This window comes from Peromyscus leucopus, chromosome 22, assembly GCF_004664715.2.
Source record: "Peromyscus leucopus breed LL Stock chromosome 22, UCI_PerLeu_2.1, whole genome shotgun sequence".
NCBI classification, from domain to species: Eukaryota; Metazoa; Chordata; class Mammalia; order Rodentia; family Cricetidae; genus Peromyscus; species Peromyscus leucopus.
The window spans coordinates 25512713-25531704 of NC_051081.1; the positions used below are offsets into that span (position 1 = coordinate 25512713).

Below are 18992 nucleotides of genomic sequence, written 5' to 3' on the forward strand. Positions count from 1 at the left end.
GAACTCGCTCTGTAGACCAGGCTGGCCTCGAACTCACAGAGATCCGCCTGGCTCTGCCTCCCGAGTGCTGGGATTAAAGGCGTGCACCATCACCGCCCAGCCTCTGCTCATTTCTCTAGCTCCCTGGACACCATAGTCCCTTTCTATCCAACAGCAATCACCGAGGAAGCAGGAAACATATAAACAGAGACCAGGACTTGACTTCTTCTGGAACACACAGGGAAAGGGAAAGGTCGTAGCCTAGTCATAGTGTTAAAGTTACAGTAAAATAAAAAGCGCTACTGTCTCAGACGTAAGTTTTCCCATCACCAGAAAAAACTGTTTACTATGTGCAACCGGAGTGAAAAACACCCCCAAAGTTTAGATCTGCATCACCATCAAGCATCCCCCTCAAAACAGTTTAGGTGACAGGTCAAACATAAGGAGTTAAAAACATAAATGTAAGTATAAACTACTAGCCACAGAAAGGGAAGGGCTGTGGTGGAAACTGTCTCAGAAATACTGCATGTTGGCCAGGGCCCTACAGAACCCACTGAGAGACAACCTGAGGCTGAGCAGCTGAAACTGTAGACGTAATTAAAGGCGACAGAGATGGCCCCAGGTTGAGAGCACTTGCTTGCCCTTCCAGAAGACCCTCAGTCATTTCCCACCACCAACATCGGGCAGCTCACAACCACCTGTGACTCTAGTTCCAGGAGATCTAACACCCTCTTCTGGCCTCTGAGAACGCGCGCGCGCGTGCGTGTGCACACACACACACACACACACACACACACACACTTAAAAATCTTTGGGATAAAAAATTATAATCAAACACCTAGGACAAATCCACAAAATTCAAGGAATGCATGACCAGATAAAAACTTCCTGGTTAAATACTGCCTTACATCCCCCCAGCCCCCAGCCCACTTACATGTTCTTCTGCACGAACAACCTTTTCAGACATGCTTGGTTATCAGCTAAAGAGTTCTTGGTGCTTGGCCTATTTCCTTTACAATGATGAAAACAGAGATCTCCCTAAACGTGGTGGTTTGAAAGAACATGGCCCCCAAAGGGAGTGGCACTATTAGGAGGTGTGGCCTTGGAGTAGGAGTGATCTTGTTGGTGTCACCGTGGAGTGGGGCTTTGAGGTATCATATAGGCTCAAGCCACACCCAGTGTCTCAGTTCACTTCCTGTTGCTGGAGAATCAAGATGTAGAACTCTCAGCTCCTTCTCCAGCACCATGTCTGCCTGTATGCCGCCGTTTTCCACCATGATGATAACGAACTAACCTTTGAACTGTAAACCACCCCAATTAAATGTTTTCCCTTTATAAGAATTGCTGTGGTCTTGGTGTCTCTTCACAGCAATAGAAACTCTACTAAGACACACACATTCAAATGTTTCTGGGGCTGGAGACATGACTCAGCCATCAGAGCACTGGCTGCTCTTCCAGAGGATCAGGATTTGATTTCTAGCACTCAGATGGTGAACTACAACCATTTATAACTCCACTTCCTGGGGATCTGATACCTTCTTCTGGCCTCCATGGCAGTGCATGCAAATAGTGCACAAACACACAGGCAACACACCCATGCGCATACAATCTAGAAACTGGAAAAACAAAGTCCAAGATGACAGGACCACATTTGTTTGGCCTCTGGTGAGCGAACCTCAGCTACATCACAACGAAGTAGGGAAATGGTCATCTTAAAGAGGCCACATGCATGAGGTGGTCCCCCTTTATAACAACCCGTTTCCATGAGAACTTCCTTACTCTGAGCTGGGCATAAATTCCTTCTAAGTATAGTGCACCATGGCCTTGTACTAGGCCCCACCTCATAAACCCTGCCACCCGGTGACCAAGCTTCCAGCATATGAGTCTTCAGGGGACACAAATCACATCCAAACAAGTCACTTAAACTCTTGTCCAGTTTCTACATCTGATAAATAAGAAACCACATAGAAATAGGCAAAAACTGGTGCACAGAAGTAAATCTATAAAAGTCAGAGGAAGTCTTGGGCTCCCAAAGATTTGTTCTTGATAGAAACGGGGCCAGGCAAATGGGTTCTTCCAACACTGAGATACAGAGGAGCGGTTAGCACCCCCTTTTGGAAAGGCTTCCGTGAACAGTGGCAGCATCCAGGGCTGATGAGCGAATGGAAAGATGGGAGGGAGAGAACCGTGAATCTTTCATGAGCTCTGCTGGCGTCCTGATGGACTGGAGGAGAGGTGGAACAGTGGTTGCCCGCTTGCACCTTCCCAGAGCCACAGAAAGGAAGGGCCACAAGTGGCCTTCTAGCCCGATTACCGACATCCTGCTATTAGCTTCCAATAACGGTCTCATCGGTACACGGAAAACTGAGGTTCGCTGGGAGAATCTGCTATCATAGTCCTTTAAAACGTGAAGTCTTGGGCTAGTGAGTTAGCTGGCTGGTAAAAGTACCTCCCGCCATGCCTGACAACCTGAGTTCAGTCCCCAGGACTCAGAGGGTGGAAGGACAAACCTGAAAATTACCCTCTGACCTCCTCACCCCCACCATGGCACACACACCCCACAATAAATCAATAAAGCATAACAAAAAATTTAAAGCTAAATGTTCTTTGTTTTGAAATTCAAGATTTCCCACTTCTGTGGTATTGAAGTTTTTTTTTTTTTTTTCTTCTTGGTTTGGGGATGTAGCTCAGTATGATTATGCTGGCCAAGCTTGTATGAGGTCTTTGGGTTCAATTCTCAGAATACACACACACACACAGACACACAGACACACACACATACAAACACACACACACAATCTTATATGAAAGAATAGTGATTATAAATAATAGCTAGGTATTTTCTTGTTTTGTTTTTGGTTTGCTTTGGTTTTTGTTTTGTTTAGAGACAGGGTTTCTCCAGGTAGTTTTGGTGCCTGTCCTGGATCTCCCTCTGTAGACCAGGCTGGCCTCGAACTCACAGAGATCCGCCTGGTTCTGCCTCCCGAGTGATGGAACTAAAGGTGTGCGCACCCCCACCACCCACCCCCTCTTCTTGTTTCGAAAAATGTATTTATCTCTGTTCATTATTATTCAAATTAGGTTTTTTTAAACATTTATTTATTTATTATGTACACAGAAGAGGGCGCCATATCTCATTACAGATGTTGTGAGCCACCATGTGGGTGCTGGGAATTGAACCCAGGACCTCTGGAAGAGCAGTCGGTGCTCTTAACCTCTGAGCCATCTCTCCAGCCCTCAAATTAGGTTTTTTTTTTTTTTTTTTTTTTTTTTTTTTTTTTTGCTTTTCGGACAGGGTTTCTCTGTGTAGCTTTGCGCTTTCTGGAGCTCACTTGGTAGCCCAGGCTGGTCTCAAACTCACAGAGATCCGCCTGCTCTGCTCCAAGTGCTGGGATTAAAGCGTGCGCACCACGCCGCCAATTAGGTTTTTTAAAAGCAGTTTTCATTAAGATACAGTTGGTCCTTACATCTATAAATACCACAGTTTTGGATTCAACCCCTCGAAGAGCTAAACTATTTAGAAAAAAAAATATACTTCTGTACTGACATGTGCAGACTTCTCTTTTAATTCTTTTTTTCTTTTTTAAATTGTTTTTGTTACTTTTTTTTTTAAGATTTATTTATTTATTATGTAGACAGTGTTCTGTCTGCATATACACCTGCATGTCAGAAGAGGGCACCAGATCTCATTATGGATGGTTGTGAGCCACCATGTGGTTGCTGGGAATTGAACTCATGACCTTTGGAAGAACAGCCAGTGCTCTTAACCTCTGAGCCATCTCTCCAGCCCCTTTTAATTCTTCTTAAACAGCACAGCACAACAGCTGTTCACATCTAAAATATGTGCGGTATATGTCACGTAATCTAGAGATGATATCAACACCAGAGAGGGAGTCTGGGCATGGTGATAAACACCTGGTCCCAGCACCCAGGAAGCCGATGCAGGAGGATCGTGAATTCAAGGCCGTTGTGGGTTCCAGCCCGGCAAGGACTACAGTGTGATCTTCCATCTCAAACCAAACAAATAAGAACAAGATATAAGGGAGGATGTAGGTAGGGTACTTATCAACACTATGCCATTTTATATAGAGGACTTAAGCAATGAGGATCTCGGTATCCATACAGGGTCCTGGGATGGAGCCCCACGGTCACACAGGGACAACTGCTTAACACAGACATCCCCAATTTGTTTTTCAAAAGAGATCTGGTAGGCCGGACCTGGGGGCGCACACCTTTAATCCCTGTACTCAGGAGATAGAGGCAGGTGGATCTCTGTGAGTTCTAGACCAGCCTAGTCTAGTCTACAGAGTGAGTTCCAGGATAGGCTCCAAAGCTACACAGAGAAACCCTGTCTCGAAAATCCAAAATAAAAAAAAAATAAAAATAAAAAGAGATTTGTCTTTTTATTCAAAACTGTGCTTTACAGGTCTTCTAACTTAGAAAAATAAAAATATGGATACTTTATTTAGGTATTCTAATTTTCTTAAAAGTATTTTTATCTTATTGTTAGCTATAGGGTAAGTGCACATGAGTGTGGGGGCCAGTGGAGGCTAGGGGCTTTGGATTCTCTGGAGCTGGGGTTCAGCAGTTGTGAGTCACCCACTGTGGGTGCTGGGAACTGAACTCCAGTCCTCTGGAATAACGGTATGCACTCTTAACAGCTGAACCACCTCTCCAGCCCGCCTCCCCACCTCCGCCCCTTTTTTGTGACACTGTCTTGAAGTAGAGGAAGCTTATCTTAAGCTGCCTATTTGTAAAAGAGGAAATGGGAATCTGTGCGGTGAACTGTTAAAGCATTACTCAACCATGGAAGGCCTCTATCCTGGGCAAGAACCAGATGAGAGTTGGGCGTGGTGGTGTGCATGCCTGCGATCCAATCCCAGGATGCCGGGGTGGGATGGGGGCGGGGGGAGGCGGGGACAGAGGCAGCTTTCTACACAGTCCCAGGCCAGTCCAGGTTTCACAACGAAGCAAACAGAACCAAGTGAAGATTGGGCCAGGTCTCCTGCTACCAGAGTCTGAAACTCTTAGCTCTCACCTAACAAGTTTTCAATATTAGTACAAGATGGAGAATCTCACCGTAATGGCATTTGCGGGGCGGAATTGTGGCAAAGGAAACTTTTTGCATTTCGATATACTCCAAGGTAGGATGCACTGTGTCCTGCCCCCTCACAACAATCACGACACATTTCAGATGCCAGATGTGGACTCCCGCGATTCTCATTAGATTAAAACCCACCAGGATGGTATAAGATGATTCATAAATGCACACAGGTAGACACATCTATTTCATGCGCAGCATTTATAAGCTTACCTTCTCCCTTATCAGTCACAAACAGAAGCCAGTACTAGGATTTAATGCAATAATTCTGCATCTAGGACAAGAGGGGCCAGCTTATTCCTGCTCCTCTATTGAGTCACATAAATATCAGGAGACGACACATATGAGTGAGACAGACATTAAAGCCTTTAAATCTGGCTCAGCAACCGGGAAAATATTCAAAGCTGAGATGCCAAAAATTTTAGTCCATTTATTTTAACTTCTTATTATTATTCCATTAAAAAAAAATTTAGGGACTGTTTTATTCAAGTTTGAGAGAAAAATAGGGCAGGCAAGCTGTAACTCTCAGCAGCTGCCAGGAGGAGAGAGGAGGGGAAGAGGATTCGAGAAAGCCATGTCCTTCTCCATGGAGGCTGGCACACAGCCGCTTGGCAGAAGCAAGGTGTTTTAGAGAAAGGGGAAAAATGCCCAGAGTGCCAGAGAAACCATGTTTAGGCTTTGACCAGTTTCTGGGGGAGACAGAGACAGTCAGGCAGACAGAGAGACAGACAGACAGACAGACAGAGACAAGGGAGGCAAATGAAAAGCTGCATTTTTCAAAGTTCAGAAAAAGAAAAGGGTGGACCCCATCCACAAGGCTACATGGTGGATATTCTGCGAGCATTTTCCCTGAGTTAGGTTTTGGGTTGTTTGCTTGTTTTTGAGTGAGAGAGGGAGTCTCACTCCATTGGCCTGGCTGGCCTGCAACACACAGAGATCTACCTGCCCCTGCCTTCTGAGCTCTGAGATCAAATGTGCATGCCCCATGTACCACCTCCAATTAATTTTTCCAGCCACTATATTTATAAAAGTTTCTAATTCCTGCTGTTAAGGCTGTTCAGTATGTAGGCCCATATACTTACCTTTTTTCCTTTGTAAAAAATTTTAGCCGGGTGGTGGTGGCACAGGCCTTTAATCCCAGCACTTGGGAGGCAGAGGCAGGTGGATCTCTGTGAGTCTGAGGCCAGCCTGGTCTACAGAGTGAGATCCAGGACAGGCACCAAAACAACACAAGAAACCCTGTCTCAGAAAAAAAAAAAAATTAACTATTATTGTTTAGGTATGTGTGTGTGTGACGTGTACAGATGAGCACGCACCATGGCCTGTGTGTGAAGGTCAGAGGACCACTTTGTGGAGTCAGAGCTCTCCTTTTATGTTTATATGGGTTCCAGAGATCAAACTCAGGCGTGCACAGTAAGAACCTTTACTCACTAAGCCAGCTCACTGGCCGCTCCCCTCCCTTTACTGGGCTGAATGAAAATGACCCCCAAAGACTCATAGCTTTGAAGGCTTGGTCCCTAGTCAGTGGGACTGGTTAGGAAGGATTAGGAGGTCTGGTCTTGTTGGAGAAGGTGTGTCACTGGGGGTGAGCTTTGAGGTTTCAAAAGCCCATGCCAGGCCCAATCTCTGTCTGTCTGTCTGTCTGTCTGTCTCTCCCTCCCTCTCTCCCTGTTCCAGCACCATGCCTACCTGCTGATACACTCCCATCACCCTATCATGATGGTCACAGACTAACTCTCTGAAATTGTAAGCAAGCTTCAATTAAACGCTTCTCTTATAAGTTGCCTTGGGTATATGCCCAAGTGCTGTATGGCTGGGTCTTGAGGTAGATCGATTTCCAATTTTCTGAGAAAACTCCATACTGATTTCCACAGTGGTTGTACAAGTTTGCATTCCCACCAACAGTGGAGGAGTGTTCCCTTTGCTCTGCACCCTCTCCAACATTGACTGTCATTAGTGTTTTTGATCACTGTATCCAAGGAATGCTCAATCATACCACAAAGAAACATGCTCGACTATGTTCATAGCAGCACTATTTGTAATAGCCAGGACCTGGAAACAACCTAGATGCCCGTCAACTGAAGAAAATGTGGTACATATACACAGTGGAGTACTACTCAGCAGAGAAAAACAATGGCAGCATGAAATTTGCAGGCAAATGGATGGAACTAGAAAATATCATCCTTAGTGAGGTAACCCAAACCCAGAAGGACAAGCATGGTATGTACTCACTCATAAGAGGATTCTAGATATAAAGCAACGAACAACCAGACTCCAACCCACAGAACCAGTGGTATGTACTCACTCATAAGAGGATTCTAGATATAAAGCAACGAACAACCAGACTGCAACCCACAGAACCAGGGAGGCTACATGGCAGGGGGGACCTTTGGATGACTGTGGCTTAGAATAAGTTTTGGTTTTACTCAAAAATAAATGAACAAACAAACAAAAATAAAATAATATAATAAGTTGCCTTGGCCAGGGTGTCTCCTGACAGCAACAGAAAAGTAACAGAGAGCCACCACACCCCGTACCCTGTCAAAACTTTACCTTTGCGACAGTAAACACAAACCCACTGTGTTAAAAAGACCAAACACTAAACGAAAACCCTTTCCTAGTATAAGACAGGTATCCTGTAAAAGTGAAGTCATTTCTCATATAATTTTTTCACTTTGAATTTTTGAAATAATTTCAGATTTACAGAAATGTGGTAAAATAGTACCTCTGTGTTGTATCTCTCAGCTACTTCCCTTATTATTGACATCTCTATAAACAGGATGCAAAAATCCAAACTGGAAAGATCGACATCAGTATGCTAGTTAACTAAACTACCACTTTTACTAGGGCTCACCTAGTAAAGATGAACACGGTAATGGTTTGCAGTAACTAACGACCTTCCTTTGGCTGTGAACCACAGTTCTACATGACAGAACAGTTTAAATTCACTGACCTGTAGGAATCAGGGTGTCATCCACAGGCAAATACGCGTCGGCTGCAATGGTGACTTCGTGGTCATATATATTTGGGGAGCCCTGGGAAGGAAAAGAGAAAGAAAAAAAATGTACTGCTTGGGTCTTTTGTGGGGATGGGGGTTGAGACAGGATCTCTCTATGTAGTCCTGCTGTCCTGGAACTCACTATGCAGACTAGGGTGGCCTCAAACTCATAGAAATCCAGCTGCCTCTGCTTTCTGAGTGCTGGGATTAAGTGTTAGCCATGCTGGGCAGTGGTAGCAAACGCCTTTAATCCTAGCACTTGGGAGGCAGAGCTAGCCTGGTCTATAGAGCAAGTTCCAGGACAGACTCCAAAGCTACAGAAAGAAACCCTGTCTCGAAAAACCACCACATCTGGCTACTGGGTTTTATTTTACATATTCATGTTATAACTTTTGCAAAAATGTCTACAAGTGGGGCTGGAGAGATGGCTCAGTGGTTAAGAGCACTAACTGCTCTTCTGAAGGACCCAGGTTCAATGCCCAGCACCCGCATGGCAGCTCACAACTGCCTGTAACTCCTGTTCCAGGGGATCCGACACCCTCACACAGACATACATGTAGGCAGAACACCAATGTACATAAAATACAAATAAACACATTATTTAAAAAAGCATTGACAGTTGACTGGTCACCATGATTAATAAGATCACTTAACCGTAGGTAGGTGGCACCTCCATATAGCCACTGACAAGTTCAAGGTCACCTGTTAGCTCCCACCCACAGGACTCATATTCCCTGCCATGCAACAGACGTCAGAACTGCAGCCCCTGCTTCTGAGAACTTTTTTTTCAGGAGAGAACCAAAGCCTGGTCTAGGAAGCCCAGGTCAGTGGTCAGAAGGCCCAGGGTTGATCCAATTCTGGCTCTCTCTGGGTATCCCCAGGGAAGTCACAAAGTCTTCTGGAACATCACTTGTTTTCATAGAAAACTGGGAGACACCTCACTTTTCCCAGGGTCCTTCTGAAGTACAGTTTAGTTAAGAGGTATGCTGTTTGTAAATTGGAAATTACTTTTACATATGAAACATACAAGCATGATTTCTTATTTTCAATATCTTAAAGCCACACTACAGGAAGCAGGGAAGAGCAGCCATGTGGGAGCTTTCACTCCATGATTGTTTAAGAATCAGTAAACTGAGGTTTCTTAGCTATGTGTGATGTTTGCCCTCAGAGGGACATCTGCAATGTCTGGACACGTAGGGCTGCTGCCTTCTAAACCAGAAGAGGTCCAGGATGCTGCCAAACATCCTAACTGCACAGAAGCCCCCACTGCCGCAAAGAACTGTCTCACCGCAGATGTCAGGGGCAATTCTGAGAAACCCTGAGCGAAGCTCTGCAGAAGCCAGGGTCTAGGTAGGCAAGCAGGGGCTATGTGGACATTGATCTTAGAGTCAGAAAGACTCGGGCTGCTCAGATGAGTCATCCTGAGACGAGAGGCCAAAGTTCAGAGACATGGGAGGCTGTGTCTAAACAGCAGAAACAGGTTTCATTATACTATCTGGAGGCTCTGCTGCCGAGTTAGCATGGAAGGTTGGGTAGACACCTTGGTGACACTCGTTAGGAGCAAAAGCCCATCTAGGGAGCAGAGTCCTTCCTAAAGTACAAGAGCCAGGCCCATGCCTCCTCCATCTTCCCCCGCACGTGAGTCTTCAAAGACACAACCCTGCCAACATCATCCAAGTGAGGGAAACCTGGTGGAGATGACCACTCTCTAGTCTCCCAGCCCAACCTGCGTCTGGGTCTTCACTCTCCTTCTCCGGGAGTCTGTCTGCTTGCTGCCATTCCTTGGTGAGAGATAAATACCCACTTATAACCAGAATGCGGTTCTGGTTCCTATGGCTACAGACTGATCTCTTCTGCTCTGGAATTTCACATACATGGCAGCCCACAGAAGATATTCTCCGGTTCCTCCCCTCTACTTCACAACACAAGGCTCCTGAGTGTGTCCAAGTCATTGGACCAGTGATCTGGTCCTTTGTACTGCAGCTCTGGTATTGTTGGGCGTTATACAACTCTCCCGTAGATACACACGAGGCTTATCTGCGGGGCTTTCACAATAGAACAAAGCTGCGGAGGAATTTCCTTGACTGTTTCTTCTTTCAAAGGAAAAAAATGTTTCAAGCACTAAGACATCGAGAAAATAAACCAACATGAAAACCAAACACCAAACACACAGGTACGTATGAGATATTAGGACGCGAGGAGAGCCGATGTGTATCATGGGGAGCCCGCTCTCTGAACAGCCCAGGCATTTCCGCACTGAAGACGCACACGCAGTTTCTGTGTCTTCTGGTCTGGAAAGTGTAGTGGTCTGCGTCGGTGGAAGATTGCTGTCAAGACACACTTCCTCTCCAGGCCGGTGAAAACCTGGCACGGAACACTGGGTCCCACACAGACCTCGAGGCCCCTCTCGGAGCCTAGTGCTTCTTATTCTGGTAATTTCCCCTTGACTGTTGCTTGCTGTAACCACACCGTTGACACACACATGGTCTGTTATGATTGGCACAGGCCCTAACGACCTGCTTATGCATTGCCATGACTACTGTCTTCCGGAGGGGACAGACGAGAGACTTCCACCCGAAAGCTCCAGCGACTCCTCTGCCATCCGCTAGCTCCCTTTCTCTTAAAGGAGTCAGACTTGCCGACTAACGTGTCCAGGGGAGGGGAGGCCTCCGCAGCCTCCGAAGGCAATTGTTGTTTTAATCTCCTTTCCGGCGACTGGGTTAGGTAAGAGTGTGGGTCACGCGTTTAGCTGATGAAATATGAGACAAAGCCAAGGCGGGGAGTGTTTCTGAACAATGTCCTGTTTGTTCTTGGAACAGGGAGAAGTGTCGTGTTACCTCTGGAGATGGATATATGAGGATGAGACTCCTGGAGCTACAGCAGCCATTTTGTGGCTATGAGAGGGACAAGTATGAAGACAAAAGTCCAGAGACCAAGGAAGGTGTGACGGTTTGAACGAGGATGGTCCCCATAGGCTCATGTATTTCAGTACCTGGTCCCCAGTTGGTGGAACTGTTTGAGAAGGATTAGGAGGTGTGGCCTTGCTGGAGGAGGCACGTCACTGGGGGTGGCCTTTGAGGTGTCAAAAGCCCATGCTATCCCCAGGTAGCTCTCTCTCTTTCTCTCTCTCTCTCTCTGAGCTTCACGCTTCTGGGTTAGTGCCATGCCTGCTTGCCTGTTGCCATGCTCCCAGTCATGATGGTCACGGACTCACCTTCTGAAACTGGCCCCCCAAATCCACTCTTTCTTCTATAAGTTGCCTTGGTCATGGTGTCTCATTACAGTGATAAAACGTAACTAAGACAGAAGGAAAACGGACAAACGGAAGAAGATGGATCCTTGCGGGCACATCGATCTAGCCGTAGCAGAACCACACTGCTTACTTCCCATCTCAGACCTCTATGGTGTGCTTTCATAGCTCTACAGCTAGAGTTTCAATAACAAAACATGTTCCCGGCCGGGCGGTGGTGGCGAACGCCTTTAATCCCAGCACTCAGGAGGCAGAGACAGGCGGATCTCTGTGAGTTTAAGACCAGCCTGGTCTACAGAGCAAGTTCCAGGACAGCCAGAGCTACACAGAGAAAGAGTGTCTCAAAAAACCATACCAAACCAAACCAACCAACCAAACCAAACAACAACAACAACAAAACGTTCCTTGAGTTTTGCAGTAGGCATAGTAGGACAGAAAGATAAAAGGCAAAAAAAACACCTGCAACCTACATTACCTTCCCATTCTTTGAAAAATATGATCCCCCACTCCCACCTGAGGACCCCAACATTGAAACTGAAAGGTGGTAACCTGAAGCTCAGCCTCCAACTAGAAAATTCTGTTGACTAAATTTAGAAGAGGGGTGTGGTAGCTCACACCGCAGCCCCAGCACTGGAGAGACCCGAGGCAGGAGGATTGCTGTGAGTTCCAGGCCAGCCTGTGCTACAAAATGAAACCCTCCTTGAAAACAAAACAAAAACAAGTGAGGAAGAATCATCTTCACTGTTATGAACTTTGGAGTTTCTGTAAGAACCAGCTAGCTGCTATTGCAAATCAGCACCAACAGCAAATCAGCGTCCAAACAAAGGGCAGAAGCCGGGCGGTGGTGGCGCAATCCCAGCACTTGGGAGGCAGAGCCAAGTGGATCTCTGTGAGTTCGAGGTCAGCCTGGGCTACAGAGTGAGTTCCAGGAAAGGCGCAAAGCTACACAGAGAAACCCTGTCTCGAAAAACAAAAAGGGCAGAAATGCATGCTATCGCCAGTTGGTCACGGCCACCAGTTTGCAGAACATCACGCCAAAGTGATTCTAGTGATTAGATAAGCTGAGTTCTTCCGATGAGGAAGTCATAGAGAGAATCTACAGTCTGGTTCCACAATGAATCGTGGAACAGCCTCTTCAACAGGCTAAAACTGTTAGCAGGGGATGGATGGCTTGGCTTACAGAGGATTGCTAATGAGGGAAGGAGCTGTTAGTGATTCTATACAACTCTCAGATGTCATTCTATTTAGTTATTTATTTTACTTTTATTTTGGTTTTACAAGACAGGGTTTCTCTGTGTTGCTCTGGCTGTCCTGGAACTTGCTTTGTAGACTAGGCTGGCCTGGAACTCACAGAGATCTGCCTGCCTTCTCAGATGTTATAAAGGGTCCTGCTATTAGGTTGGTTTCAATGTTTCCACCAACAACTTCACAAAGTGCTTTGGACGTGGCTGATAGAACACAGGTAGCTTCTATTATGAAACGGAGAACACGTCGAGTAATCTAAAACTCCAGGTCTTCTAAATTCAAGTCCAGGGCCCTGTCCACTGCACTGTGCAGGGCAAGAATGACCACCAAGCAGCCCTGGGAGAAGCTGTAGGACCACACAGTACCTGTGGTACATTTAAAGGGGCCGGGGCGAACAGGCTCATTTCCAATGTTTAAGGAAGTCACCTCAGATGGGAGTAGTCTGGGGGGAAAGCAGAAGTATGAGGGGAGTCGATGTACATCCATGCAAGGAGATGAAAGGGAATTCCTGAAATAACCAGCCACTTGTCTGCATCACAGGGAAATAGCTACTTCCCTTGGCAAGATGACATATTTGCTCTTCCTCTACGACTCCCATCCTACTGAGCATCTCTTTAAAGCCAGACACTCCGATAGGATCATTTTCATCACGAAGGGCATGAGCTCATCTCCATGATGGGCTGGTCTCTCCAGCCACATCCCTTGGTCATCCTTCCCGGATTCCGGTTACAGCAGGAGAGAAATCAGTTCGCTTACCTGGCCTGCTAGGTTGAAATAAGAATGGTTGGTCAGATTAACCGGTGTGGTCTGGCTGGCCTGTGCTCTGTAGTTGATTACAAGCTCCCCACCATCCAGGGTGTATGTCACCCAGACTTTCAACTCTCCAGGGTAGCCTTCCTCACCATCCGGGCTGACTCGAGAGAACTGGACGCCGTTGGACAACACCTGAGGGGTCCAGAGGACCTAGGAAGAAGTGTTCAGAGTTGCTTAGTCACTCCAGTCCCCACGAAATGCCACATTTCAATATTTAAAGAGCACAGAGTCTAGAAAGGGAGCCGGTTATGCAGAAATAAAGGCTTCTGAATAATAGCCTGGAACTTTACTCACCTAAAACTGTTTTATACAGGAAGATGGCTTTTGGGGAAAAACATTTTCCTCTTTATCTACTTATATTTCCTACACATTCTTCTCCTAACTTTATATTTATGTATTTATGTGTCTGTTTTTCTTTGTTTCTTTGTTTGTTTTTCTTTTGGTCCACCCCTGCCCCCAGTCCTGGATATCCTGGAACTTGCTCTATAGACAAGGCCGGCCTCAAACTCAGAGACAAGCCTGCCCCTGCCTCCCGAGTGCTGGGGCTAAAGGCGTGTGCTACCATGCCTGGCTTTGACGTTTATTTCAATCTTAGAGTTCCAGTCTGACAAGTATAAGACCTTGGGGCCAGGCATGTAGCTCAGCTGGCAGAGTGCTTGCCCAACATGCATAAAATCCTGGGTCCAGTTTCTAGAACCACACAAATCCTGGCATGGTGATATGCCCTGGGATGGTCTTTCTGCATGCTGTGAATATGCGTTAATATTCACATATTGATTAATAAAGAAGCTGCTTTGGCCTATGGCAAGTAAGGTTATGGCCAGGTGGGAAATCCAAGCAAAGAGACAGAGAGAAGAAGGGCGGAGTCAGGGAATGCCAGCCCACTGCCCAAGGAGCAACATGTCAACAGACAGGTAATGCCATGGCAACGTGGCAAAACACAGATGACTAGAAATGGGTTAATTTAAGATGAAAGAGCTAGCTAGCAAGAAACCTGAACCAGAGGACAAATAGTTTATAATTGATATTAAGCCTCTGAGTGATTATTTTATAAGCTGCTAAGCTGCTGAGGACCAGGAGGGACACAGAAACACTGGCTACAGTAATGTATGACTATAACCTCAACATGTGGTAGGCAGAGGCAAGAGGATCAAGAGTTCAAGGTCATCCTCAGCTCTTAGGGAGTTCAAGACCAGCCTGGGCTGCATGAGATACTATCTTCAAAACCAAAAACTTAATCAACTCCTTTCTACTGGGGTACTATATATAGACACTTTATCATCATCATCATCATCATCATCATTTTGGTGTTGGTATTGGAACCCAGGGCCTTGTACATGCTAGGCAAGTGCTCTCCCACTGAGCTACTTCCCCAGTGTCTCTATAAGTATTTATTATAAATCCTCCGAGATTGGCCATGCTCCCTGGGCAGGGTTTAAAGCAAATAGCTATTGTGCTTATTCCATTTGCAAGAGTTGCATCCCAAAAGTTAGGAGTCCCGGTTTAAGGACTAGGCTGTCCCTAGCTCAGGGTGTGGCTTTGGGCACCAATCTTCCCTAAAATAAAGATACTGAAAAAGTTATCTTGAAGGCTTTCTTATTCTAGCGAACATGATTCTAAGAACAGTAAGAACTACGGAGAAGTTCTCCAAAAGCGCTTTTGCAAACAGAGACGGGAATCCTGGATTCACAGTGGAGCCTCTCAGCTTTGCTCAGGAGTCCTAAGCTCTTGTATCTAGAACAGGGAAGACCAACATTTACCAAGTGCCCATTAAGAGCTACACCTGGCTAGCAACGTCACAGGGGCCGTCTCATCGATTCAGAGGAGACTTATAGGAGTCACCGTGATCCAAGAACGGGAGAACTGAAGTTCAGGGAAAGAAAGGAAGCCTGTTACATGTGTCATTTTCTTTTTTTTAAAAGAAAAAGAGACTCCTCAAACGGATAAACTGTTCACTGAAGGTTACCCGGACAGCAAGAGTGAACTCGAGCCAGAGCATGTGCCCGCCCCCTTGTCCTACAAATATCAGAATGAACTGGCCAGAGTCTCCTTCCTATGGAGTTTGGGATCACTGGTAAAGGGCTGAAGTAAAAGAACTTCAATTTGCTGAATGTTCCTTGGTTGCTCATCTATTCTGCATAAGCCACCTTAAGTGAAGGATTTGGTTCAACCAGGAGTAGGTCAACAGTTGAGCCCTGATCATTTCTTATAGCGCCAACTAATTTTGTTATCTCAGTATTTTGTTACCCCAGTATGAGTTCAGTGGAGTCAGGTTGCCTGCTTCTACCTCCCACGTGAGGACAGAAGAGAACCCTAGAATATTTCATGATTTAAAGGGAGGTGAGCATGGAATCTTGTTTAAAATCAAACATGTAATGAGTGCCAGAGCTAGGATACAAACTCAAGTCTAGCTGCCTATGCTATTCCACATTTTGGTTTCAGTAAATGTGCTGTTTAAATTTACATTTAAAACAATATCTATTTTCAGGCTATGGTGGTGCATGCCTTTAATCCCAGCACTCGGGAGGCAGAGGCAGGCCAGGCGACTCTCTTGAGTTCAAGGCCAGCCTGGTCTACAAAGTAAGTTCCAGGATGGACAGGGTTACACAGAGAAACCCTGTCTCAAAAAAAAAAAAACAAAACAAAAACAAAAAGCAAGCAAACAAAAAAATTAAGTTTTAAAAATGTATGTGTGTTTGTGTTGGGTATATAAATGTGCCTGTGGAGCCCAGAAGACAGTGTCAGATCTCATGGAGCTGGAGTTAATGAGCCACCTGATGCAATGTTGTGAACTGAACTTGGATCATCTTGGAAGCAGCAAGTATTCTCTTTTTTTCTTCTTTTAAACAGGGTCTCTCAATGCAGTCCTGGTTGTCCTGGAACTCAGGCTGGCCTCAAACACACAGAGATCCACCTGCCTCTGCCTCCCTAGTGTTTGGATTAAAGGCATGCACCACTATGCCCCCTTCCCAGCTACAGCAAAGTACTCTTAGCCACTGAACCATCTCAGCAGCCCACATAGCCTACAGGTGTAGGCTATAGGTTTAGGTTTAGACTGGCCTCGAACTTGTGATCTCTTGCCTCTTCAGCATTTCTTCCTGGCAAGCATAACTGGTCAAATCTCCATGTTTAACAGAACAGTTAAGCTAAATAAACCATGTCATTCCAAACACAGTTAAAAGTTAATAACTTGTTACTCAACTCCCAGCAGGGTCTGCTCTTACACAGTGTACATTTGTCAGGAAGGGGAGCCCAGCAGGGATGAAGGTCTCTGCATATCCCCCCCCACCCTTCCACCCCCTCATCTCCCCCCACTCCAGTGAAAGCAGCTGTATTGAGAACAAATTCACTGAGGTCGGATGACACTCCCATAAACAGTGAACTTTCAAGGCATTCAAAATAGAAAGTTGGAGAGCTGGCTCAGTGGTTAAGGACACTTGTTGCTTTTGCAGAGAATCCAAGTTCATTCCCAGCACCCACATCATGGCTCACAACCATCCGTAATTCCAGTCCCAGAGGATCTGATGTCCTTTTCCAGGCATGCAGGGCACAGGCATACATGTAGGCTAAACACTCATAGACATATAATAAAATAAGTAAATCTAAAAACAAAACAAAAAGGAAGCCTAGGGGTGGCAAGACAGGCGTATGAGCAATAGCATTTGCATGGCAAGATGTCTCTGTGGGCAACAGCATTTGCATGGCAAGATGGTTCTGTAGGCAACAGCATTTGCATGGCAAGATGTCTCTGTGGGCAACAGCATTTGCATGGCAAGATGTCTCTGTGGGCAACAGCATTTGCATGCAAGCCCCACAACCTGAGTTCCACTTCTAGAACCCACAGTGAAAAGGGAGAATGGATTTCTAAAAGTTGTCCTATAACCTCCACATGCACAGCAAACACAGACATACATGTTGCAGAATATTAGTTAGATGTGTTACATTCTTTTTTTTTTTTTTTTTTTTTTTTGGTTTTTCGAGAGAGGGTTTCTCTGTGTAGTTTTGCGCCTTTCCTGGAACTCACTCTGTAGCCCAGGCTGGCCTCGAACTCACAGAGATCCATCTGCCTCTGCCTCCCGAGTGCTGGGATTAAAGGCGTGGGCCACCGCCACTGGCTGTGTTACATTCTTTTATGCTGTGGAACATTTGTTTAAAGATGCAAAGATGTGTTGCATTTTTTATGTTGCATTTGTTTAACTGTGAAACTGTGCTACTGTGCCTGTCTATAACACCTGATTGGTTTAACAAAGAGCTGAATGGCCAATAGTGAGGCAGGAGAAAGGATAGGCAGGGCTGCCAGGCAGAGAGAATAAATAGGAGCAAAAAAAGGAGGAGAAGAGGATGCCAGGGGCCAGCCACCCAGCCACACAGCCAGCCACAGAGTAAGAAGTAAAGAAAGGTATACAGAATAGAGAAAGGTAAAAGCCTAGAGGCAAAAGGTAGACAGGATAATTTAAGAAAAGCTGGCTAGAAACAAGCCAAGCTAAGGCCGGATATTCATAAATAAGAATAAGCCTTATTTATAAGTGTATTTATTTGGGAGCTGGGTGGAGGACCCCCAAAGAGCAAAGAGTAAAAATAGCTAAACACACACACACACACACACACACACACACACACACACACACAGACAAACACATGCACATACACACAAGCACACACACGGACACAGACACACACATAAACACGTACGTACGTACGTACATATATACACATACAAAGATATATACACAGGGATACACACACATATGCACACAACACAAATGGAATTTTTAAAAAATTAAGGAAGCTTGTTACATGTGTAACTTTAAGGGGAAAAAACCCAAATGGAAAATTTTAGGAATTAAATGTTTGAAATAAAATGTTTTTGCCTTGCCCCTTAGGTTTTTGACCTTTAGAGAAAGGACACAATGGAAATATTTTTTATTATCCTCAGCTAAGTGCATTTCCTATCCACGGAAAAGGTTTCCTGACCCTGAGTTTCCAAATTTCCAGAAATCTCACATCTTAGTCTTTGTACTATTTCTAGTCCTGTCAGGACTCAGCTTTCATTAAAAAAAAAAAAAAAAAAAAAAAAAAGTGTTGATATAAATAGAAAAAGCACATCATCTCCAAGCTAAATTATTCATTTATTGTCGAGATCGAATAAAGAATAAAGCACCAAGTTCAACGATGCTGTCATGTTCCTGTATTAAAACTTCCTGCCACGAACTTCAGTGGCTCCAAAAGAGCCAAGCCTTTCCCTTCACAGCCATGCTCTAGAACAGCCACAGACGGCTGGATGCTATCTGCTCGTCGGGGGCAGTTCAAATCCCACCACCCCCATTAACACTCACTTCCTGCAGCACACTGTTCACATCTGTGTGGCTGCAGTGCCCCCAAGATGGAAGGGGCCATCCTCGGAACCTGAGGAATTTCAACCTGTTAGGTTCCCTGGCACACAGAAGGAATGCCCTCCACTAAAAGACATGGCTATCATCGGAATGTGTTGCTCAAAAGTTTTGTCTGTTGGAAACTTGGTTCTCAAATTCATGGTAGAGGTCTTTGAGGCAGAGCACCTGACTGGTGGGTGGTTGGGATTAGATGAGGTCATGACTGTGAGCACA

The 18992-nt window shown here is 45.5% G+C and overlaps 1 protein-coding gene across 1 annotated transcript in view; it reads right to left on the bottom strand.

Moving 5' to 3' along the window:
* The window catches only part of Galm (galactose mutarotase), a 57764-nt gene that overhangs the window by 27654 nt on the left and 11118 nt on the right, over positions 1-18992 (bottom strand). Inside the window, exons 3-4 of the mRNA XM_028855221.2 lie at positions 13330-13536; positions 8034-8115 (exon numbers count right to left, since the gene is read on the bottom strand). Of these exons, the coding sequence (XP_028711054.1) occupies positions 8034-8115; positions 13330-13536 (289 nt within the window). The remainder of the gene's footprint in view (positions 1-8033; positions 8116-13329; positions 13537-18992) is intronic.